The sequence below is a fragment of the Pan troglodytes genome, chromosome 1, assembly GCF_028858775.2.
Source record: "Pan troglodytes isolate AG18354 chromosome 1, NHGRI_mPanTro3-v2.0_pri, whole genome shotgun sequence".
Lineage (NCBI taxonomy): Eukaryota > Metazoa > Chordata > Mammalia > Primates > Hominidae > Pan > Pan troglodytes.
The window spans coordinates 91,600,350-91,624,730 of record NC_072398.2 but is presented as its reverse complement, the minus strand read 5'-3'; the positions used below and the strand labels follow the sequence as shown (position 1 = coordinate 91,624,730).

Genomic DNA, 24,381 nt, shown 5'->3' with positions numbered 1-24,381 from the left:
TTTTCTTCATTTTTCTTCTCTCTCCCTTTCTTCCTCCCTCTCTTCTTTTTATTTCATTTTTTTCCCATTTATTTGTTATAGAAGCCAGGTGATTTGCCCTATAGAACTTTTTCTCAGTTTATGTTTTGCTGGTTGCAATCCCATAATGTTATTTAAACAAATTCCTTTTCTCCATGCATTTTCTATAAAACAAGTATTCAGTTAGAAAGACTTGAATGGATTCAGTTTTAACACTTGGGGCATGGATAATTTGTAGGTGGTATTGTACGCTTCCATCAGGAGACCTCTAATATTTGGCTGCTGGTTTTTGTCAATTATTTAACCAGTAGGTGTATCATGAAATATCCATACAAATTTGTGGCTTCCTATTTCTTTTATTCCTTCTTCATTTATTGCAAGAATTATTCTCATATAAACTAATTAGTAACTCAAAGACACAGTTCCTACAAGAAAAGCAACCTTATTTCCTTTGAGAAGGGAATGGTATTTAGAGAATAAAACCTCTCTGCAAGGAGTGCTTATTGCTAAGGGGTTGGTAATTATTTCAGTGAACAGAGGTAGGAAATATTTATCTTTTTTTAAAGGCAGAGTTTATTATGAGTTTATACTAATATTTTAAGTTCAGATTTAGTTTTGGAGAGTTGGTACTTAAGTTTTTAATTTTATATTTGTGTCTCTTTTCTCTAATGTTGCAAATCTTTGTCACTAATGACATTAACATAATTATCATTTGCTTTTGGAAGCGCAGCCTAGAGCTTGCATCTCCAGCTCTTCTGATGTCCTCTTTTAAATTCCTCTCTCTGTAAACCATTCCAGATGGGTTCTTTAATCTGCAACTGAATCCTGACAGTGTAAGCTGTGCAGGCAGAAGTGAAGGGGCTTTTCATTGTTTGCACAGTGCCTGTGCAGCCACTCACAGTTAAACAAACTGATGCAAGTGAGTCTCCAGTGAGACAATGGTTGTAGATGTATTAAGCAGAGATCCAGGTCACCCAGTCTTTTTCATCTCTGCAAATCCCAATTCACCAAAATTTGTGCTTCTGTTTTTCATAACAGTCCTTCTCTCTCTTTATCCCCCTTCTCTAAAGCAGACCCTAGGGAATACATTAGGTCAGGCCCACAGCAAATACTACAGGGTCTTCTCTTAACTGTGGATCCTGGTCATTTTAGTGAAGTCTTTCAGAGGCCATTCCATCCCAACATCAGAGTAGACGAATGAGTATTCCTGGGAGTGAATGCATATGCATGAGAAGAATTAGAAAGCTGGAATGAGTTGATCATTCCAGGGGCCGCAAGGACTGCACTGGGCCTGGGACTTTGGACAAGGGAGAAATCACATGAGTAGGACGTTCTCGTAACTTTTCATTCTCTTAACTTTCTTCATCCTTAGAGCTGATCTTTCCAGCTGAGTTATCTGGGTGTTGTGTCTTTACCTCAGAGTAGACAACTGAGACATCCTGAAATGGAAGAAAGAAGTGGAAACCAAGAGGGAGTGTGAGGCTGCAGGTAATGGTGGAGATAAAACTGTGGGGAAATGAAACTCACCTTATCCTCTAGAAGTGTCCTGGAGGTATTAGCTGTGGACAGAAAGAGAATCACTGGACTATGGGCATAATGATGCACTTAGAACTCAGTCTGTTAGCTGATGCCCTAGAGTCTGAGAGCCACTGGGCCCTGTCCACCTCATCCCCTCCACCTCATCCCCTAACATGTCCTGCAATACATTTGACTTTCTGTTCTACCATTTCTTAACCCAGCCCTCTGCAAGTTCTTTTCAAGCTCCATTGATCTGTGAAGTCCTCCATCAATACCACACTAAGAAACCTCACACCCTTCCTCTACCAGATATTGAGAGATTATTTTTTTCTTAGTTTTAGTTCTTGCTTCTCTTAACTTACAATACTGTCATCTCACCACCCCCGATTGTTTGGCAAGTTCCCATTAGAGTACTCCATATGCATGCTCTGTGAGAAAAACTCTCTCCTACATTAACAAGTTCTAGTTCTTGATTTTTATTGCCATGATTTCCTAGAGTTGGAGCCAGAGTGAGAGGTAAGTTTAGCAGATGTGATTTGGTGAACCATGCATATTAGAAATTAAGAGTCTCAGAGTAAAAGGTAGAATTATCAGAGCAGCAGAGCAATTTTATGGAGACAGAGAGCCTGAAAAACAGATACACTCTGGGGCACTTGAGGTTTCTCTCTGTTTCTTACTGTATTGTTACCATATTCTTACCCCAAACCTTTAGGGGTTACAGATATTTTTAATAATATGATGGAAGCTATGTACTCTCCCCAGAATAATGGTCATATGCACAAAACTTTGCATATGATTTCAGGGGCTTCATGTAAACCTTAAGGAACAGGTGAAGAAACCATTCTACAAATCATTGATAATTCAAGTGTCTGAAATGTAACTAGTCCATCAACAGAATGCTTGGCTTAAATGGTGTTTTGATAAATATGTCAAGGAAAGAGTATGAAGAAAAGCAAAATGATCAAGATGGCTTTATAAGATAAGATGTACTCAATCAACCCAAGAAAGGTAGTGGCCATTCTAATGCTGCCATTCAAAGGGGATCCTGATTAATGGAGGTGGCTCAGGGAACAAAGTGAAAGACAAAACAAGTGATCAGGTGATATATGTTGGTCAAATATAGTAATAGGCTGTGCATGCAGAAAATATAGCAAGACAGAAGACTTGGTGTTAGCTTTGTCCTTTACTGGCTTTGTGACCTTGAGAAAGTCCTCCTCTGAGTCTTATGTATAATACTTCATTTTCATAGAACACCTTCAGCATCAGGTTACAACTAAAATTCCTAGATTTTAACTTCCCAAGTGAGGTGCCATGGGTGGATTTATACAAGAAATAGAGAGAATTGCTTGTTTCCTTGACTCTAAGAACCCAGGTTAATCAACCAAAGCAAGGAAGTGTGGGGAGGAAAAAAATAAGATTTGTTGAAGTGATGTCTTTAGAAAGATGGATCAGTTTATGTCCAACGTGTCTCTGCTTTAGCTTTCTGAGGTGAGAGTAGCAGGTTATAGCCCCCAGCCTGGTGAAGGAGATCTCAGAAATTCCTCTTGAACTTCTGAAGTGATGTTGAAGTGATTTCCCTGATACTGGGATATAGAGCTCCCACCTCAGAAAGCCAAAGTGGACCATAGGTTGCAGTTACCTAGAGAGGTATTTTTCTAACAACAGATCTCAATTTGTTAGTGGGTCTTGAAATGGGGTCTGAATAGGATTAAAGAAGTGAAGTAGAACTTCAAGAAACAATTCAGCTTATTGTGGCCAAAACGGACTAACAGGGACTGGATTTATCTTCCCATTTTAAACAATGAGAAAAAAGGACAAAACAGTGGTTTTCAGATATTGAACCAGTTTACCACTAAGCTGTGCATGGACTTGGGAGTTCAGAAAGAGCCTGGCTTCTGGCTTGAAGCCTTGCTGACTTGAAGTGACAGAGACCAACAGTTCTGTTTTACTGAAGCAGCTAGAATTTGCAGGACAGTACCAGAGAGACAGGAGGAAAACAGATCGAAAGCTCCAGAAGTCTGCAGAGAGTTCTCCTCAAGTCTTTGGCTGAATACTGATAGGCATATTTGTAAGATGAAAGTATCTTAGGCCGGGGTAAGAACTACCAGAAAAGAACAGGCAGAATAATACCAGAAGCTGATGCAGATTTTGTAATTAATGGACCACCTGATGTAGAATCCCCAGAAATGCATTGCTTTACTATCAGGCTAGATTAACCCTACTCTAAAGGTTGCTCGAGACTTACCCTAACAAAGCTTAAATAAAAGCAAGCCTCAAAAGGATCCAACTCATTCCAAATAACTTACCTTGCTCCAATATAAAATTTAAAATCTGACAGTAATTAGAGGAATATAATACTGTAAAAATCACATTTTCTAACACTTAATTAAAAATGCCATGCATATATATGTGTATATATATACACATATATACACATATATGTATATGTGTATATATGTATATATGTATATATGTATATGTATACACACATATGTGTGTATATATACATATATGTATATATACATATGTGTGTATATATACATATATATGTATATATATTCTCAGCACAATGCTTACCACATAGTAGACATTTTACAAACATTTATTCATTCAGACCTAAGGGAGACCTTAGTACATACACTATAATGATCACAATATCTATCAGAAGGATGCTTAATTTTCATCCTGATCATCAGCAAAAGTATACTGTGTGTATTTCAGTGCCTATCTTCCCTCCTTAGAATCTAAGCTCTCCACTGCAGGGATTTTTGTCTGCCTTGTTTACTGATTGACTTCCCATACTTACAAGAATACCTAGCACATAGGAGGTGCTCAGTAAATATTTGTTGAATGAATGAATGTAGTTTGCAGCCAGAATCTCTTCCCAAAGACGTACCTTCCCCTTCTTCTCCCAGCTGAGTAGTCTGGATCTCAGAGTATACCAAATCTCCCTTTTTGGGGTGTACTGGAAAGAAAAGACATTTTCAAGGCTCTTCCTGTTAGTATTAAAGTGCTACAGATGCCTCTTCCTAAGCATCATCTCCACTCTTCTTGGACACATAATGGAACAATTATCTGGGAATATCTGGATTTGGGGCACTTTAGGGAGTCCAGGGGCATTTCCCAGGGCTGAAAGCTCATTATCTTTCCATGGCTGAGGCCAGGAACAGCTTCCTAGAAGGGAATCCTCACCATCAACATACAACGACTGAAGCTCCACCTGGGCAGGGCAGATTGAATGGGAGGACTCTCCTGGGCCTGGAGCGGGAGGGAGCCTGTGAGACACAGAAACACATAATAATCCCTGGAACATTGTAACATGCGGGAGAGTGAGATACCCAGGGAGAGCGGCAGAGGAGAAAGAGGATTTGGAGAAAGTCAGCAGCCAGTAGGGAACTGGAAAGCCTGAATGGTTTAATCAGAGTTTCAATAGGTCTATATAGAGTGAGACTGTTCTTTTTAAAAAAAACCCTGGGGCTGTGGTATGGACAGGCTGCCTGGAAACAAGGTTAGGGAGTCTCTGACATCATAGTAACAATCATCGTCTCATAGTTAGAATGATTACTCTTGTTTGGTTAAAAAATACTGGCTTTCCAGCCTGGGCAACATAGTGAGACCTTGTCTCTACACAGAATAAAATAAAGTTGGCCAGGCATGGTGACATGCACCTGTAGTCCTAGATACTTGGGAGGCTGAGGTGGGAGGATTGCTTAAGCCTGGCAGGTCGAGACTGCAGGAAACTGAGATGATGCCATTGCACTCCAGCCTGGGTGACAGAGCCAGATCCTGTCTCAAATATATACATAATGGCTTCTTCATCATCAGGAAGTAGTGAGTAAATGTCTTTACTTTACTGTTGGCCTGGTGCAGTGGCTCACACTGTAATCCCAGCACTTTGGGAGGCCGAGGTGGGCAGATCACTTGAAGCCAGGAGTTTGAGACCAGCCCAGCCAACATGGTGAAACCTGGTCTCTACTAAAAATACAAAAATTAGCTAGATGTGGTGGCTCACGCCTGTAATCCCAGCTACTTTGGAAGCTGAGGCACAAGACTCACTTGAACCTGGGAGGCGGAGGTTGCCGTGAGCTAAGATCGTGCCACTGCACTCCAGCCTGGGTGACAATACATACATACATACATACATACATACATACATACATACATACATACATAAAATGTCTTTACATTGTAATGTCTGTACAATCCAAGAAGGAATTAGACATAATCCACACTCTTATTCCTTACCTAAGACTGAGACACTGACATAGAAGGAGGAAGATGACAGTATTTTCCAAATGGAAGTTAAGGACATAACGTTTAATGAGTATATATGCGTGTATGGTGCAAAAAGAAGATTATTAGAAACATAGAGTTCTCTGGAAAACCTAGACCATTTGTAGAAAATCTAGACTCTAGTCATTGTATGCATAGTTATAGTAACACATTGTTTAACTTAATTATAGTACAAGAAATATTCTGTACTTTATAACCTTTGGTATTATCCATTTAGATGAGTAGGTTAAGATCAAATAAGAAATCTATTATTTTGCATGTATTGCAAACTATTAGCTGACAAGCAAAGTTCTAGGAAGCTTCATTTTTGACCAATTCATGGAGTGTGAAAATGGAAGTATCTAGCCACAGGGCCAAAGAGGTATAACTTGACCTAATTTCATAACCCCACAGTTTTCCATATTGTGTACTTGGGAAACTAAAAAGGAACTGGCAGAAACTGAGGTCTCACCTGGTTTCGTCTCCCAAGAAACCAACTCCTGCAAAATAAAGCAAAGACGCATTTTTGTCAGCAGAGGGAGCTCTTTCTCAATGACTTCACGTAACAGGAGCTATCTAAGAGAGGTAATCAAGACAGTCAATTCAAACACCCGCCCAGTCCTGGGTTTTCATGAAAATGAGGTGAAAAAAGGATTGTACAAAGCATATAACTTGTTGAGGCCAGGACTGCACACTGCACACTCCTGAGTTAAGTATGTAATTGTTTGAGAATTTATTAAGACTCAAGTCTGTGTTGAAATCCCTCAGGAAACATTACATATAACCAAAGTGTCACTTGGAGAGTAGTGAGCTGTGGGTGAACTTCGAGGAACATCTGTGGCCATGCCCAGAGGAGCACTGGGCTCTGACTCAGCCCCACTAAGGAGAATTGGTCAGAGGTCCAAAGCTCCCTACCTCCAGTTCAATGCAGGACACACAGAAGGTGCTGTCAGGAATCTGGAAAGTTGAATTGAATTAAAAGACAGAGTTGAAGGATGTGGGTAATTATTCTAGAGCTGAAAAAGGTTCTGCTCCTGTCTTCTACACCAGGTTTCTTGGCATCTAAAGCCAGCCTGAGGTGGGCTGAGGCAAGAAGTCTTTGGAAGCACGCAGCAAACAGTGCCTGGGACAGACCATCTCCAAGAGGCAGGGGAGGCTGACCTGAGGAGAGAGGGGCCACTGGAGCACCAGATGGCAGGCTCAAGCCTGCTCAGAAAAGACCCTGAAAAGCCAGACCCAGAAAAGCCCCTGAGGGGACAGAAGGATAAAATTAGCCAGCTCTTATTCTCAATCATTTCTGCAGAGCCTTTAGTTCATTTTGAATCTCCATTTATGGTGGATTTAGGATAGGCTGAAGTATCTAACTGCCCAGTCTGTATGAACCAAAGAAACTGCCTAAGTAAACTGTTCAGATAAAGTTTTTGGAACTTTACATTAAAAATTTCACTCTTCCTCCCCTTCACTGAGACTTAGCCAATCAGACTAGATATGAGCAGCTCTCATTCATGGCTTCTGTTTGCAAAACTGCCCCTTAAGGAAGGGACGGACGTGAGTGTGTGTGAACGCTGGGAGTGGAGACTTGGGAGTGGTGGCCTGGTGGCCACTAAGGCTGTCTGCATGCTGAGTTCAGGGTAAGGAACAGGGCAGGAACTGTGGCAAAGAAAAGAGCACAAACCTGACTTCCTCTGACGCCAGCAGTGAAACAGCAGGGCCACAGCCAGGAGAAGAGCACTGAGCAGCCCCCCAGTGGCTCCCGCGGCGACAAGACCATCTCTGTTGCCTGGGGTCTCTAAGGGAAAAGGACCTGTGTGAATCTCAGTGGAGAGGTTCAGGGTTTGGGATTGCCTTTTCCTCAGCTTGGTTGGGTAATGAGCCCTGGAAGAGAGAAAAATCTAAAGGACTAGGACTCATAAAGACATCTTGGGACAGGTTTTGGCCAGAAAACTCACATTGGGTGGGCCAGGGCCTGAGTGGAAGAGGAAACAGCAGCTCCCTCTACCTTCAGTGAATCATTTTAGAAACTAACAATTTAGGGGAAATCCTAATGTTGTATTCTGGTAAGCTGGCTTCCTGCAAATTGCCCCCCAGACACCTGGAGAGATACTGTGGGATCGTGGCTTGGCAGCACCTAACTTAGGAACAGCAAACTGCCTGAGAGAGAATGAAAATTGCACCACTGATTACGGCACCAATTGAACCAACAGTAACTCTGAGATTGCTCCGCATTGGGACACCACGATGAAATGGCATCAGCCTCCTTCCTCATAGAAGCCTGTGCCTGTGTGCTCTGAAGGGCAGGAGAGAAAAAAACGGATGGAAAAGTACACATAATCAATAAATTGTTAGGGGCTTTTGATATTTCCATGGGGTCCGTTCTCCTATCCTTTCATCCACGGAAAAGGAGGTTTCATTCAATTTACTTATTTATACAACAAATATTTACTGAGGCTGCCCTGTGCTGGGCATTGACCTAACCCTTGAAGATACAAGAGTGAACAAGACGTTAAAGTCCCTGCTCTTGAGTTTATAACCCAGGGAGGGGAGACAAGCAATAAACAAATACATAAATTTATACCATGCCCTGTAGTGATGCGCTAAAGAGCAAAAAGCATGAGAGAGGGACAGAGAGTGGAGAGTGGGGTGTGGTACTTTCCCATATGTATTCTTGGTCCCCAGGTAAACCAAATTCAGACCTCAGACACAGGTACCACAGAACTGACAGAGAACATGCAGGTAGTAGAACAACAGCAACACTGACCATGATTTCCGTTTATTTTCATCTATGATTTTGGGCAGAGAGGAGCCATTGGCCAGGAGTGGCTGGTGACATTTCTGATATTATCCTTCCCTCCTCAACAATACCAACAAACCTGCCCTTTGACCTATGAGTGGTTCCACCAATAAACAGTATTCAGTGGACAGCCAGCCCAGCTTCCCAGCCACAACAGCTGAAAGAGGAGGGTGGAGAGCAGGACAGAAATCTAAGGACGGAGAGGCTTGGCCACTACATCCTGTATTGAATCTTTCCCCATTGCCTGCTGGGGCATCCGCTGGTGCAAAATCAGAATCAGCCACACCCAGGCCTAGGATTCTAGACTCAAAGGGCAGAAAGCAAGTTACTCTACCTTCCTGGTAACCCTATTTCCTAAAAGAAATGGCTACTTTGGGGAAAGTAATTGAAATTTGTCTCAGTTAGAAAGGCACAGATTCTAAATCCAGGTTGTTGGATTAGAATCCCAGCTCCTCAACTTACTCACTGTGTGGGCAGGGAAAATTATTTAATCTCCCTTTGCCTCAGTTTCCTATTTACTGTTGTAAATGAGTTAATACATGTAAAGTGCTTTGAACAGTGCCTGCCACTTAAGTGTTACGTCTAGGGAAATACTAGTTCATATTTTGTGGTCCTGACACCATGCCCTAGACTCTCAGGAAATTCAGGCTGCTCTCTGATTAGCTTAGAGGACACCTCCATAGGTTAAGCCTGCTCCCACACAGCCCTACCCCAGACATCCTCAGTCCATGCTATGGATTGATTTGTGCCCTTCTCCCCCAGATTCATACGCTGAAGCTCTAACCCCAATGTGATGGTATTTGGAGACAGGGCCTTTGAGAGGTAATCAGATTTAGATGAAATCATGAGGGTGGGGCCCCAAAGATAGGATTAGTGCCCTTCTAAGAAGAAACACCAGAAAGGTTGTCCTGCTCTCTCTCTCTGCCATGTGAGGACACAGCAAGCAGGTAGCCTTCTGTAAGCCAGAAAGAGAGCCCTCACAAGAATCCAAATTATATTAGTGCACTAATCCCAGACTTCCAGCCTCCAGAACTATGAGGAAATAGATTTCTGTTTTTTAAGCTCCCCAGTCCCTGGTATTTGGTTATGGCAGTTGAAGCTTCCTGAGACAGCCCACCTTAGCCCAGTGCATGAGGCTACTGCAGAGTTTCTCTCTTTGCTATATATTCTCTTATTTCTAAGCACAGGGATTTTGCATAAAGTCCATGATTAAAAAATATTTAGGAGGGAATCGCTATTCCATCAAACATCACTGGATCCTTGATGTCTGTTTAATCTTTGAGATCATCTGTTTCCTTAATAGATGTTGACACCTGCTTTCCAGGGCTGTCATGAGAATAAAATGAAATGATACATGTGAAGTGGCCAGTTCACTGCCTGGATCAGGAGAAGCTGATCCATTCTGATGACCTTAACCCCCAAAAGGAAGAGGAATAATTTATACTTACCAACAGATTCACTGTTATCTCCTCAGAGATTATAATCTTTGAACTTCCTGAGGTAAACTTTTCAGAATAAGAGCCTTCCTGCAGAAGAAACACCCTCTACCATCAGTGTTACTCTGGATTTCAGGGCATTCAGGAGTCTTTCGAGGGAGCCCTTGGCAGCTTGCAATTTTGCTAATCCCTTCTTCCTCTCCCCTAATCTGATTCTTGAAATGCCACTGAGCCCTGGAATTCAAGACCAGACTGGGCAACGTAGTGAGAACCTTTCTCTATGAAAAATAAATTAAAAAAAAAAAATAGCTGGCCATGGTGGCACATGCCTGTAGTCCCAGCTATTTGAGAGGCTGAGGTGGGAGGATCGCTTGAACCCAGAAGGTCAAGGCTGCAGTGAGCCAAGATCACACCACTGAACTCCACTCTGGACAATAGAGAGAGACCCCATCTTAAAAAAAAAAAAAGTCATTGAAATGACATTAGCTCAGTCTCAGTCCTTCTCTGCTGGGAATTACACCCAGTGATCTTCCCAGACTGAGATGCAGACTGCTGTGGTACTTAGTTCTGGGGAAACACCTCAGTCTCTTAACCTGGTGGGCCCTGCTTGATCATAAGACTTGCCTCGAGGGAGCTGAAGGGAAAGTTGAGCCGCATCTGGGCCATTCGCATAGCAACCCCTTGCTGGAGCCTCTGACTAAACTGTTCAGGTTTATGGCTTTGACCGTCAGAGCTGACTTTGTATAAACAGTGCAGCTGTTTTTGGGGAGCAGTCCCCAAAATTTAGAAGTTGGAAATATTGTAAGGATCTGGAAAGAAAACTTTAAAAAGTATCTGCTGAATAGATAGAATACTAACAGGTTATGTCCCAGAAATTGAGCAGGAAAATGTTTCAAGAAGGAGGGAGGGCTCAATTGTATCAAAAGCTGGAGGTAGGTCAAATCAAATGGGAACAGTTTTCCACTGGCCTTAGAAATATGGAGATCATTAGTAATTTTGGTGGAGTGAGGCAAGCCTGGTGGTGATGGGTTTAAGAAAAAATCAGGGAGGTAAGGAGAGTGAATTGAGGAGTTTTATTGTATAGAAAAGCAGGGAAATCTAGCTTTCTAGTAATGTAATAAAAGCTAGATTCTTCCTTTCTTTTCTCTTTCCTTTCTTTCCTCTTTCCTTTCTTTCCTTCCTTTCCTTCCTTTCCCTCTTTCTTTCTTTCTTTATTTCTCTTTCCTCCTTTCCTTCCTTCCTTCTCTCTTTCTTTCTTTCTTTCTCTTTCTTTCTTTCTTTCTTTCTTTCTTTCTTTCTTTCTTTTTCTTTTCTTTTCTTTTTCAGAGAGCCAGGAATACAACTAAACCTGAGATTGAGGAGGAATTGAAGCCCAGTAAAGACCACTTCCTTAGTGCTAAGGTAGCTCAGTGAGAACATAGCTTGGCCCAGTGTGGCTTCTCAGCGATGGAGGAAGAGATGTATATGAGCTAAACCTGTGATATCCCAAAGTAAGGCTTCTCTCCTCAATGGACAAAAGTGGGCTCTGTATCTGCTCTCCCTGCTTCTTGTGAGTTTCCTGACCCACGTACAATTTGGCTGCCGAGAATCCCTCAGGATTCTATTATAGTAATGAAGTAAAGAAATACCTTGTGCTTTTGGTTCTGTGGACTTGAGGCTGCAGGTCTGATGTGTGTGGTGTGTGTGAATGATTTACTGAAAGGAGAGGTGTAGTTGATACTATAGGATGACACGGTAGGGTGACAGAGCTGTGCCCCACCCAGAAACACTGCTAATGAGGTAAGGCTCCTCTTGGAGATGAACACACAATGGACCCAAACGCAGACAAACAAAATCACCTCCAAAAAGCAAAATGGCTCCCAGCCAGTATTACCTCACTACAGGACCTTACTCTGACCTGAGTGAGTTATTACTATTCTAATGGAAGAAATTATTTATCACAGTGGACCATGGCAAAATGGAAACAGAAACAGCAGAGTCACAGGGTAATGTTAGCTATCTCCACCCTTAATTTGAGGAAGTTTGCTGAGAATAAATAAGGTCAATAGAGATTAAAACTCACCTCTCACAGTGACATTCAGCACCACGCTCTGGACAGGGCCGTAGCTGTTGTCTGCTGTACAGTAGTATCCCCCTGCATGGCTCTGTCTGACGGCAGGGAGCTCCAGCTCTGCTCTCAGGGAACGCTGAGTTTTCCTCCCCAGACTCTCCTGCATGTCCTCTCGGTGCCAGGAGAATGTGGTGTCCCCTGTGCCTTCAGCCACGGAGCAGACAAGGACCAGCATCTCCCCTTCAACCACCTGGCCCCCTGAGGGCTGGGTCTCCAGGAGCACCCCAGACACAGGGATCCCTATGTGAAAATGAGACCACAGGTGGGGATCGGGTGTGAAGGAGGGCAGGGCTAGGTAGCTGGGGTGTTGGGAAGGGTTACATTTTATGTGACTTCAAGATATACTCTTCAGCAGGCACTAGCATTGTGGCCAACAGACCACAGATTTAGCGCTGAGAATATCACTAAATGTGATAAGCTTTCCATCCTGATATACGAGGCCCCAGGAAAGAAAAAAGGACTAACCTTGAAGAAGCATTTGGGTTTTGTCTGACATCCTGGCTGGAGGTCTGAGTTGTTTTGAGGGACAGGTAATAGCAATAGCGGCCACCATGGCACTAGGCTGGACCACATCTGTTTTCAAAAGTCATAATTTTGTACCTAAGTGATATTTATTGGGCCTATCTATCTATCTATCTCTCCTTCTTTTCTGCTGTACACATCATAGGCACTCACACTGTTCATTGCTACTGACCAGGAAAAGGTGGATGCTTGTCTTCTAAATAGTTATCCTTAAGATCTAGCCATTCTAGAATCTGCCAAATCCCTAGCAGGGCACCTTATTTTCTTGTTTTGTTTTGTTTTCCATAGCTCTCAAACCTAACTCCATGAGTCAGCTGTGATTCTGAAGTGATAGAATTTCAAAGGAAGACTGAGTTTTTAGGAAAATGGAGGTAGAAAAGAAGTCATGTATTTCTTTTATTATAGTACTTCACTTCTTGGCCTAAGCCTGGTGCCTCTGTCAGGATGATAAAACCCATCTCTGCTACATAGTCCCCATGCCTACAGAACCCAAGGGGCAGAGAGAGGCAGGGAAGATGCCTGGCTCTCCAACACTCACGCTGCACATGGATCTGTAGCGAGAGACTGTGCTTGTGGATGTTACCCATCACTGTTTCAGCACCACACCAATAGGATCCTGAGTTTTCTCTCCAGACGGTTGGGAGCTGGAGTTCCGGGGACGTGCTCCAGTCTGACAGGATGACCTCGCCATCTCTGAAGAAGTTGAAGTGAAGTGGGATGTCTGACCGCTCTGGAGGAAGCTGTGTTTCACAGCTCAGGTTTACAGAATTCCCCTCTGTAGGCTGAGAGTCTGTAGCTTTCAGCTCTGGATGTGGAAATAGTTCTAGAGAGAAGAGGTAAGTCAAGTTCTGAGCACGAGAGTATTTAGGACTCTGTGAGAGACAGGTTTGGATGCTCAGTCCCAGGAAACTTCAGACACACAGCAAGATAAACTTATCAAGCCCTCTATCACAGTTTTCTTCTACAGGATTATTCAGGTCCAATCACCCCACTTTCTCTGCCTCTTAGAGGATTGGTGCCTCTCATCTATCCAGAGTTTCAATAGTAACCCGTAAATTCTTTCCTTACATGCTCAGTTTCCTATCCCTGTCATTACTAAGCAAATCTATATGAACTGAAAGATTCACCTTGAATTTTAATTATTTTGAAATTTGATCTAAATACATCATTCTCGTCTCCATATCCAATGCATCGATAATTGCCATTGTTATTTGAACTTGCTTGTGGGATAAGAAGATCCCAGCTTTTATTAGAAATGGAAAGAATGTTTCCATTCCAAGTATATTTCACAGCAGTCAATTTCTCTTTCCTCCTTCTGTGGCATCTCAGAACCAATGTGTCACCTTCAAACACAGAATATGGTGCCTGCAGGATTAAAGAGTCTGGAAAAGACACAGAGAGGAGATCGTCATTCAAAGCATTCCTGCTACCTCCTTCTTCTCTTGAATTACAAAGGCTTTATTGTTTTCTTCTTTCTTCCACAGGATGTAGTTTCCTGATCCAAGCTCACGAAACTCCTCCTAAATCAGTGTAACATGCTTCAGGTACAATTCCTAAATAAATCCCAGACTCACCTATTTTATCATTCAAAGTCAGATTCCAAAGATAAGGAGTCTAATACGGAGAATAAAAGCTGAGAGAAGGTGTGATCAAAATCTCTGACATGATAGAGTACAGCAGAACTTAACACCAACCTGCTCACCGAGTCTCAGAGCAGGAGCTATGAAAGAAGTGGCACTTAGAGAACTACATGAGGATCTCTTCCTGGACATTGGAGTGTGATTTGTAGCAGGATTCTTGTCAGAGACACAGTCTAGGTTCAAGGGACAGTGGATGTGGTCCTTTATGGGAATTCCTTGCTGTTCATATTCTAATAATTCTAATTTGAGGTTAGCTATATCTCTTCTTTCTTAGATGACTGTGTTGAATGCCTACTCCTGTAGACCGTGCCCTTGGAAGTGACCAAAATCATTATCCATCAGGTAAAACTGGACAGGAGGAGCTGTGGGAGCTTGATGCCAATCAGAGGGAAAACTAGGAATGAGGAAGGGACACATAACAACGGGTGGGGATAAAAAGCATCAGGTTGGAGATTTCCCACCTCTGAGCTCCTTCGATGGCACTTTTGTCCTCAGCACATTTACGTGTGTGTAATTTCTCCCTTATGAGGCTATAAAGCCCTGCAGGGCAGGATCTGAGACAGCTTCATTTTTGTACTCCCTAAAACTAACTCATTTTCTTGACTGTGTAAGTGTGTGGGGATGTCGATTAATATTAACCATTTAAACTCAAGTTTCAGTAGTAGTTTGGAAAACATTTGTAGACATTGGAGGGAAAATATGAAACTAAAGGAGCTGGGATCGAGGGTTAGAGAGGAATGAAAGACCCCAGTTCGTGGAATCTCCAGGGAGCTAAGATAAACTGATACCATTTATAAAGTTTCAACTAATTCACCTTCTTTCTCACCTGAAGAAAAGAGCAAGCGCACAGGGTTACTTCGTGGGGAGCCCCGGGCCTGGCATCTGTACAGTCCAGATTCCCGAACCTCGAGGGTGTTTCCTGCGGTCAGGGTCAACTTTTCTCCCCAGTAGTGCCCATGATACCATGTTGTTTTCTCTGTTGCATAGAATTGAAATCCATTGCAAGTCAGAGTCACTCTCTCTCCTTTGAAGAATGTGGTCCATGGAGGATGGACGGAAATCACAGGTTTGTGTGCAGCTGCTGAGGAGGAAAGAGTAATAGGTCTGAGGTGGAGGTGCCTGCAGTCCCAGCTGCAGTGGCTTGTGTGGGTTACAGTGGAGGGCATGGCTTGGGAGATCCCTAAGATGCCCCCGGATGACTTCTGTTTACCCAGGTTGCAGGTGAGCTGTGCTCACCTCCTGCAGGGTGCAGTGGCTGCTCAGCGGTCTATAGCAGCAGATTGGCCTTTCAGAGTGGGGGGCAGCCCTGGCAGGATCCACTCAGCAGTGATAGATGATGGGAGGCTCACAAACCCTCTTACTTGTTTCAGTGAACCAGGTCCTCAGGTAGATAGTTGGAAATTGCATTTCTCCTAGACTCTCACCTGGGATCTTGTTGTTACAGAGACCTCTCTAAGATGAGTTCTTGTATGTGAAGGGTACCAGAAAATGCCATCTCCAGATTTGTCTCTTTGGCATATGGATTATTTTGAGCTAAAGGCTATTGAGAATCACCAGAAATAGGAAAAGTCTAAAAGCAAGGCACAAGTTTTCCTTTATAAGTAAAAAAGGAAGTTTTCCCTTATAAAGGAAATTTCCTTTTGTAAATATGTCTCCTTCTCCCATACCAGGAAGAGGAAGACTCTTGACAACTTTCATCAATAAAGAAGGCATTGACTTAAATATGCATAAAAACCCTTGTTTACCATGTTTTTCCTAGTCCATCCACCAGAGCTTGCCTCCTCAACCCAGAAGCCCAAAACTCCTTTCCCTTTGTTTAATCCAAGATGGTATACAGGTTGAGTACACTTTATTCAAAACACTTTGGAACAGAAGGGTTTTAGAGTTTGAGTTTTTTTTCAGAGTTTGGAACATATGCATAAACCAAAAATCTGAAATATGAAATGCTCCAATGAGCATTTCTTTTGATCGTCATGTCAGTGCTTAAAAACTTTCAGATTTTGGACTTCAGATATTTGGATGAGGGATATTCAACCTGTGTAAATCTCAATCATCTGGCTGCCTCCTTGAGCCATTTTTTTCTTTGTAAATTCCCCTGTGTATGTACATAATTAAAAGTTTTTTTCACTTGTTAGTCTGTCTTTTTTTTTTTTTTTAGACAGAGTCTCACTCTGTCACCCAGGCTGGAGTACAGTGGCACGATCTCGGCTCACTGCAACCTCAGCCTCCCAGATTCAAGCGATTCTCCTGCCTCAGCCTCCTGAACAGCTGGGACTACAGGCGAGTGCCACCACACCCAGCTAATTTTTTGTATTTTTAGTAGAGACAAGGTTTCATCTTCTTAGCCAGGATGGTCTCCATCTCCTGACCTCGTGATCCACCTGCTTCAGCCTCCCAAAGTGCTGGAATTGCAGGCGTGAGCCACCATGCCCCGTCTAATCTATCTTTTATCAAGTTAATTTATGGGCCCCAGAAAATTAACCTGTAGAGATCAAGAGAAACTTTTTCCTTGCCCTCTTAAGGTTTGCTGAAAAAATCAACTGATGAAAAGCAGATTCATAGGAGAAATGGCCTACAAATTTATTAACATGTACAAGGAAGAATTACAGAGTGATTCCCCAAATATACCAATAAGGCCCAGATACTTACACAGCCATTTTTAGAGGGGAGTGGGGAGAGGGGGAATGTAGGTAACTCTTTTGAAGGGCAATCAATAATGACTATGGTGAATTAATGGATAAATGGTTCTATTTGGAAGATGAATGAGCCTGAAGGATAGATATTTTGTTGTGATAGGGTCTGTTCAGGTGTGGTTACACCCGTCAGTCTTCTTTTCTAAAGTAGAGAGAAGGGAAGAACAACTGTTCTTACTGGTGGGTTGGTTTGGTCTTTAGGTGGATAGGGAAAAGTTTCTTCTGTTGATCTTTAAAGGCCTTTAATTCAAAATACTAGTTATACCAGGTGGCCATATTTTGGGGTGAAATATTTTGGTTTTCTTCAAACCTAACATAGATAGAGGGAAATTTTTTCCCTCCTGTACATGTAGCATGAGCATGTGGTGGGATAGGGGTTGTAGATGGAGTGAATATAGAAATTGGGAGGTCAATTAGACAGTTATGGAAAGGGATTTAAGTTATATTTTTACTGACAAGAAATATAAATGGGAGAGGTAAGCAGGCTCTGTTTGTCATAAGAAATATATCCAGATAGTTGCAGACAATAAGAGTGTGGGGAGGTAGGTGCTCCTAACTTCCCAGACCTCAAAGGCACTCTCTTGTGACAGTAAAATACTAACCCTACATGAAAGTAGGCCCTAAAATCTTTGAAGCATTTGTGGATAGAAACTGAAGAATTCAAGGATAATGCAAATTAAAAATAAGAGGCCTAATTCTCCCTGCCAAAAGTAAGTGACTTCTCTTCCTCTTTCAGAATTTCTTTCTCTGTCCTTTTCAAATGCATGTAAATGTTTACACTGGTTAAATAACCAAAACAGCATGGTACTGGTACCAAAATAGATATATAGACCAATGGAATGGAACAGAGGTCTCAGACCTAACACCACACATCTACAACCATCTGATCTTCAGCAAACCCGACAAAAACATGAAATGGGGAAAGGATTCCCTATTTAATAAATGGTGCTGGGAAAACTGGCTAGCCATATGTAGAAAGCTGAAACTGGATCCCTTCCTTACACCTTATACAAAAATTAACTCAAGATGGATTAAAGACTTAAATGGAAGACCTAAAAACCATAAAAACTCTAGAAGAAAACCTAGGCAATACCATTCAGGACATAGGCATGGGCAAAGACTTCATGACTAAAACACCAAAAGCAATGTCAACAAAAGCCAAAATAGACAAATGGGATCTAATTAAACTAAAGAGCTTCTGCACAGCAAAAGAAATTATCATCAGAGTGAACAGGCAACCTACAGAATGGGAGAAAATTTTTGCAATCTACCCATCTGACAAAGGCTAATATCTAGAATCTACAAAGAACTTAAATTTACAAGAAAAAAAACCCCATCAATAAGTGGGCAAAGGATATGAACAGACACGTCTCAAAAGAAGACATTTATGTAGCCAACAGACACATGAAAAAATGCTCATCATCACTGGTCATCAGAGAAATGCAAATCAAAACCACAATGAGATACCATCTCATGCCAGTTAGAATGGCGATCATTAAAAAGTCAGGAAACAACAGATGCTGGTGAGGATGTGAAGAAATGGAAAGGCTTTTACACTGTTGGTGGGAGTGTAAATTAGTTCAACCATTGTGGAAGACAGTATGACAATTCCTCAAGGATCTAGAACTAGAAATACCATTTGACCAAGCCATCCCATTACTGGGTATATACCCAAAGGATTATAAATCATGCTACTATAAAGACACATGTACACGTATGTTTATTGTGGCACTGTTCACGATAGCAAAGATTTAGAACCAACCAAAATGTCCATCAATGATAGACTGGATTAAGAAAATGTGGCACATATACACCATGGAATACTATGCAGCCATAAAAAATGATGAGTTCATGTCCTTTGTAGGGACATGGATGAAGCTGGAAACCATCATTCTCGGCAACCTATCACAAGGACAGAAAACCAAACACCGCATGTTCTCACTTGTAGGTGGGAATTGAACAATGAGAACACATGGACACAGGGCAGGGAGCATCACACACTGGGACCTGTCAGGGGTTGGAGGGCTGGGGGACAGACAGCATTAGGAGAAATACCTAATGTAAATGACAAGTTGATGGGTGCAGCAAACCAGCATGGCACATGTATGCATAGGTAACAAACCTGCACGTTGTACACATGTATCCTAGAACTTATAGTATAATAATAATAAAAAATTAAGACTATTGCCTGGCTCACAACCCAGGGAAGTCCTGGGAACCACCTTTTTGAATACAAACATCTAGAGAGATAGTTCCTCCGTCTCTCTCAGTTCCTGTGGGAGAGTAAGGACCTAACTTTGGTGGGCTCAGCTTTCTCCAATGTGCTAAACTACCTGCTGCTGTAAAGACAGAGGTTTGTTTCCCTTCAGTTCCTTAAGACAGGTTGTCTCGCCAGTTACCAGGATAAAGTTAAGATGAACTAGTAGAAGAAAAGTTGCTGTCAGGCCCTCTTACTTGAGGCCTAGTTATTGTTTATCTTGAAAACATGTATGCATGGGCTGTATCTAATTGGCTGTATGAGGGGGTGGAATTCCTTTCTGACTTTGCAGCTTCTTAGTGGATTGTCTGTGATGCTCATCATATTCTGGCTTATTGCTTGTTCAATAATACCTACTTTCTCTACTTTCTCTACTACCGTTGTGGAGAGGATTTCTGAGCTGGGAGGAGATTTTGTTTTTAATTATATATCTTCTAAGAAGAAACTGTTTCCGAGGCTCTTTTTAATCTGAATGTTTATTTTCTGAATTTTGTAGTTCTGACTTTGTGCCGGCTAACAACAAAAGTAACTACAACACAAATTATTCACTATTAGAAACATTCACTCAAACGTCCTTACCAATATAATACTACTATCTAGCCTTCTCCAAGATAAGTGCTTTGGTAGGCTAATCTTTCAATGGGTGTACAAATGAAAATTGATTACTATTTTAGATTCTGTTGAAGATGCAGTAATTTATAAACTTGGTAAAAGTTATGTGGAACCACTGCTCTGATGACTCATAAAATCACTAAAGAGTATGGCAGAGCAAGACCTATTAACGATTATGAAGGAGAAATCTATAATAGGGAAAACACTTGTTTGGCTCTCAAAAGTCAGTCCCAATGCTCTTCTCTCTAACCTTCTGCGCACTAATGTGTTTGAAAAAATGAAGTATTAACTTTCCCACCTACATGATCCAGGTCTGAATAAAGGGATGTCAGAGAAATAATGCTAGGGATGGACTAGGGAATAGGGATTCTGGGAAAATCTTCTTCCTTTATTTGAAAGAAGAGATGCACACTGGGTGCTCTTTGACAGCTTCACTTCCCTTCTCCACCTGTCTCCCTACTTCTCCCCACTTTCTGCCTCGAACAAAGTCATGATGCCTGGAGCTGTGGCAGCTACCACATTTTGAAAAGTCAATATTAGATTCATGCTTTGCCCTACAAACTGCCTGTGGTAATGTAACTTCTGTGAAGTAGAAAATAAAACAAATTGTTTTCATTTGTATTAATTTTCAAAAATAAAATTTCAATTTTGGGGATTGCTATTTACTATGAAATTTTTAATAGAATAAATTATTTTCTCCTTGGAACCTTTTTTACTCAGATGAGGACTGTCTACATTTAAAGATTTTCAGGCAATTGCTTTTTGAAAGCTTAAAACTTTAAACATTCTTGCCTTTGTCCAGAAGAACTTCCCAAATAGATCTTTCAGTTACATCTAAATGTGAAGAAAATGCCCTTTCTCTGTTTGCGGGGAAAAAAGAAAACTGTAAAATAACCCAACTGCATGTTTTACATGAAGAAGCTAAATGTTCTGTTTGGTAAGGTGAAACATCTCTGTATCTCTGCAGAATTTATTTTATTTTATTTTTCAGATAGAGTCTTACTCTTGCCCAGGCTGGACTGCAGTGGCCTGATCTCAGCTCATTGCAACCTCCACCTCCTGGGTTCAAGTGATTCTCCTGCCCCAGCCTCCTGAGTAACTGGGATTACAGGCATGTGCCACCACAACTGGCTAATTTTTTGTATTTTCAGTAGAGATGAGGTTTCACCATGCTGTCCAGGCTGGTCTTGAGCTCCTGACGTCAAGTGATCCACCCACCTCAGCCTCCCGAAGTGCTGGGATTACAGGCATGAGCCACTGTGCCCAGCCTCTGCAGACACTTTTTAAAAAGAAGATTCTGTCTTTAAAGGTTGGGACAGAATACTCTATGTCATCAGTGGGAATGGGGCTGTGTTTCTGCTGAAGAGAATAGAAAACCCTACCAGCTATATTCCTGGGAAGCACCTGGATGCAGGGCCATTGGGACTTAGGCAATAGGTCTTCTACTGGAGGGAAGGAGAGTTGATTTCCTTTGATGTATGCAACTAGACTCTTCTTTGCTCTGAGGAAGCTGCCCCTGCTATGTGCAGGTGGCCCTATGGCCAGGAAGGGACATAACTTTTCATGGCCTTCGTGTGTTTGAGACTGAGTTGATGGGCTCTGAGGTTAACCACATCCCTAGCTGCAGTTAATTCAAGGCACTTTTTGTATTTCATTTCCCCATTCTAGAACCACTAGCAAAGTCTGCCAAGTTATAATCTTGTCTCAGGAAGGGTGTATGGGAAATAGTCTGTGTCCACGGCACCGAGGAGGGGAAGAACAGCAGAGTGAGGAGCTGCAAGAGACAGTGCACCTCAAGGGGGCCAAGGCCCTTGCTGGCTCCAGCAGCTCCTAGGGTGCGCTATAGGAATGGCCAAAACACCTGTGAGGCAGCTGCCTATAGAGGATGGGACTTTTTGCTGACCAGTAGGATAGATGGAGACTCAGAGTCATCATAATTTGAGCTATTAACAGAGAAGTGTGTCTCCATGGGATGCAGGAGTTGGGGATAAATTTGTTACACATGGTTAGTGGAAAAGCTGCTGGAGCCCCAGCCTCCCCCTCTGAAGTATTGGCTTATTTCTACCCTTTTCCTCTTGGGATGCTATGCATTCCATCAGGCTTGGCTAGAATCCCACATCAGGCGGGGTGACAGCTCCTCCTCCTGTGGACGCTGTGACACATATCCCAGGCCCTGCCATGTTTAGCCAGCACAATGGCAGTTTTGGTTTAAGAGAGTGACCCTCAAATAGCCTGATTCTTAGGGTCAGGGTCACCACATGAGCTGATGTCTCTACATCCCTGCAGCGCTCAGGAAAAGGATGAAATGGACAACAGGGACTCTTGTAAGTATTTGAGATAAAATATAGTTATTAGGGTATCTAGAGACATAAAGGAGCAAAGAAAATAAGGACTTACCAGATTGTCCACAGACTGGAGCTGAAAGAGAGTAAAGAGCCAGCCATCAGCGTAGGCGAAGAGTCCCGAACTATTCACCCTGAGAGCCCATACACTCATATGCTACTTCCAACCAAGAGGAAGAGAAACACGTTCCATTCCATCCATCCCAGGGAAGTGGGGAAACACAGTGGCCAGACGCTCAGGCTGTGGACTCAGACAGTCTGGTTTGAATTTTAGCTGTATGACCCAGGGCAAACCACATGAACTTTCAAGTCTCAGTTTTCTCATTTGAAAAATGAGGCTCATGAAAGCGACCTCATAGTAATACTGTCATGAGTTAGATCAGTAAGGTTTCAATTAATGGCTGCTGTCATTAATTTTTTAGTATGGGGCTGCTGCTGATTCCTCTTCTCTTGACTCAGAACACTTATTATCATAGCTAATTTGGAACTCAAAATGAGACAGACAGTAGAGGGTAGTAGTTAAAAGCCTAGTTTCCAAAGTTAGATTATGGGTTCGAATCCTGACTCTGCCACTGTACTAGCTGCATAAACCTTAGGGACAAGACCAACATCTTTGTGCCTTCATTTCCTCATTTGTAAATGGGAGTTATAAAAGTTCCACCTGATCAAATGTTAGATAATTGGATACATTTATACATGGGGTGCCCTTAGAAAAGTGGGATGTAGCCAGGGCTTAGCACAAATTAACTGACATCCTCACACATTATCCTGCAACTATTTGTGTAATATTTTTCTCATATTGTCGAGTCAGATGTTCTTGCATGTGTACGTTGAGGTTCTATTGAGAATGTCACCTCTTGAGGGCAGAATCTGTGTCCTTCAGGTCTCTGCATCCTCTATGGTGCCCAGCAGTGTGGTATGTCAAGTATACCCATCCATTCACTCCTTAGTTCCTATCATGTGCCAATCACACTAATAGGTCTTCCCTTAGTTGGGGTCTGGGGATCAGGTGGGAACTAGACAAATACGCTTAATAAATATTTAATGTACAACAGACTGACTGTTCTTTAATTCCCCAGTTGGAGCAACTAGGAAATCCGTGCCTCATTTGGACAAACACTGACAAGTGGTACAAAAGCAGGAAGAAAAAAATCAAAGGGAAACCATCTTATCTCTTCTCTTCTCATGCTCTTTGCAAACATCAGAACAGGTTTGATCTTAGAATACAGAGAAGGAAATAACTATTCTCAGCAGGTGATCCTTTCTACCTGAGTTCACAATCAGGACTTGATCCTTCACAAAGAACTCAGTCCATCTTTTCCTCTGGGTCCTCATGCTCTGTGACTTAGGGACTGAACCTAGCCATAGGTTTCTTTTTGCATAAACAAAATAAGTCCATTTGGGGGTAAAATGATTTTCCATAGGCAATTCATAGCAAAAGTAGATGAGAAATACATCTTTGGAAATCAATTATTATCATTTTCCCCTTCTACCAGTAAATCATTATCTTTCCTTTTTGTTCATTTTCTGCTGTTCTAAAATGGGAGTAAAAATCCATGATTGCAGCAGCAGAAAAGAGGGCTTTTGCTCATGGTGAGGCTCAGCTTTGCAGCAAGCAAAGGTCTCCTCTCCATCACTTACCAAAGGCCAGCAAGGACGCCCACAGCAGCATGGAAGCCTGCTCCAGGATTGGAGAAGGAGTTCTGAGGAGACAAGCCAGGTCAGCCCAGATTGCCAAAGCAGCACTTGCCTACACCAGCACCAGCAGTGAGCTCAGTAAGCTTCTTCTCTGCATAAAGCTGATTGAGATAATGAAGTGAAAGGGGGAAGTAGAGGAATCTTTCTGAAAACACCAGACAGCAATGTGGACCAGTGTGAGAGAATCCAGACCACAAAAATCAAAATTTAATAGAATTAAGTACTGCTGTGACATCCTGGGGTGAATCACTTCTCAAGGTTAAAACTACTCTAGTTTCAGAACTCTCTAGGCTCTGTCTTTCAAGGAAATCACAACCTATTCTCTCTGCTACCAGAGATGAGGTGAGATTGCAGGCTTATTGAAATCCACATAATCTAAGGATGTCCCTGAATCTCCCCAGAGATGAAGAATTTCTCATTCAACACAGAAAAGGCCTCCTCTGACCGCTGATACCTCTACTGGAACACCTCC

At 42.2% G+C, this 24,381-nt stretch overlaps 1 protein-coding gene across 7 annotated transcripts; it reads right to left on the bottom strand.

Moving 5' to 3' along the window:
- Window positions 1-26: 26 nt before the first annotated feature.
- On the bottom strand, window positions 27-24,381 carry FCRL4 (Fc receptor like 4). Of its 7 annotated transcripts, none has more exons than XM_063796507.1 (13): window positions 23,853-24,056; window positions 22,267-22,287; window positions 15,134-15,388; window positions 13,795-14,049; window positions 13,206-13,490; window positions 12,611-12,718; window positions 12,098-12,385; window positions 7,484-7,597; window positions 6,281-6,308; window positions 4,729-4,811; window positions 4,433-4,501; window positions 1,546-1,577; window positions 27-1,457 (listed from the first exon to the last, which is right to left on the bottom strand). In XM_063796507.1, the coding sequence occupies exons 1-13, from the start codon at window positions 23,881-23,883 to the stop codon at window positions 1,371-1,373; spliced, it is 1,656 nt and encodes a 551-aa protein (XP_063652577.1). In that variant the 5' UTR covers window positions 23,884-24,056; the 3' UTR covers window positions 27-1,370. The 7 variants fall into 7 exon arrangements, with proteins under 7 accessions (XP_063652577.1, XP_063652579.1, XP_001168141.5 ...); XM_063796509.1 differs by having other exon boundaries at window positions 15,134-15,385; window positions 23,853-24,024; XM_001168141.5 differs by lacking the exon at window positions 12,611-12,718 and having other exon boundaries at window positions 23,853-24,381.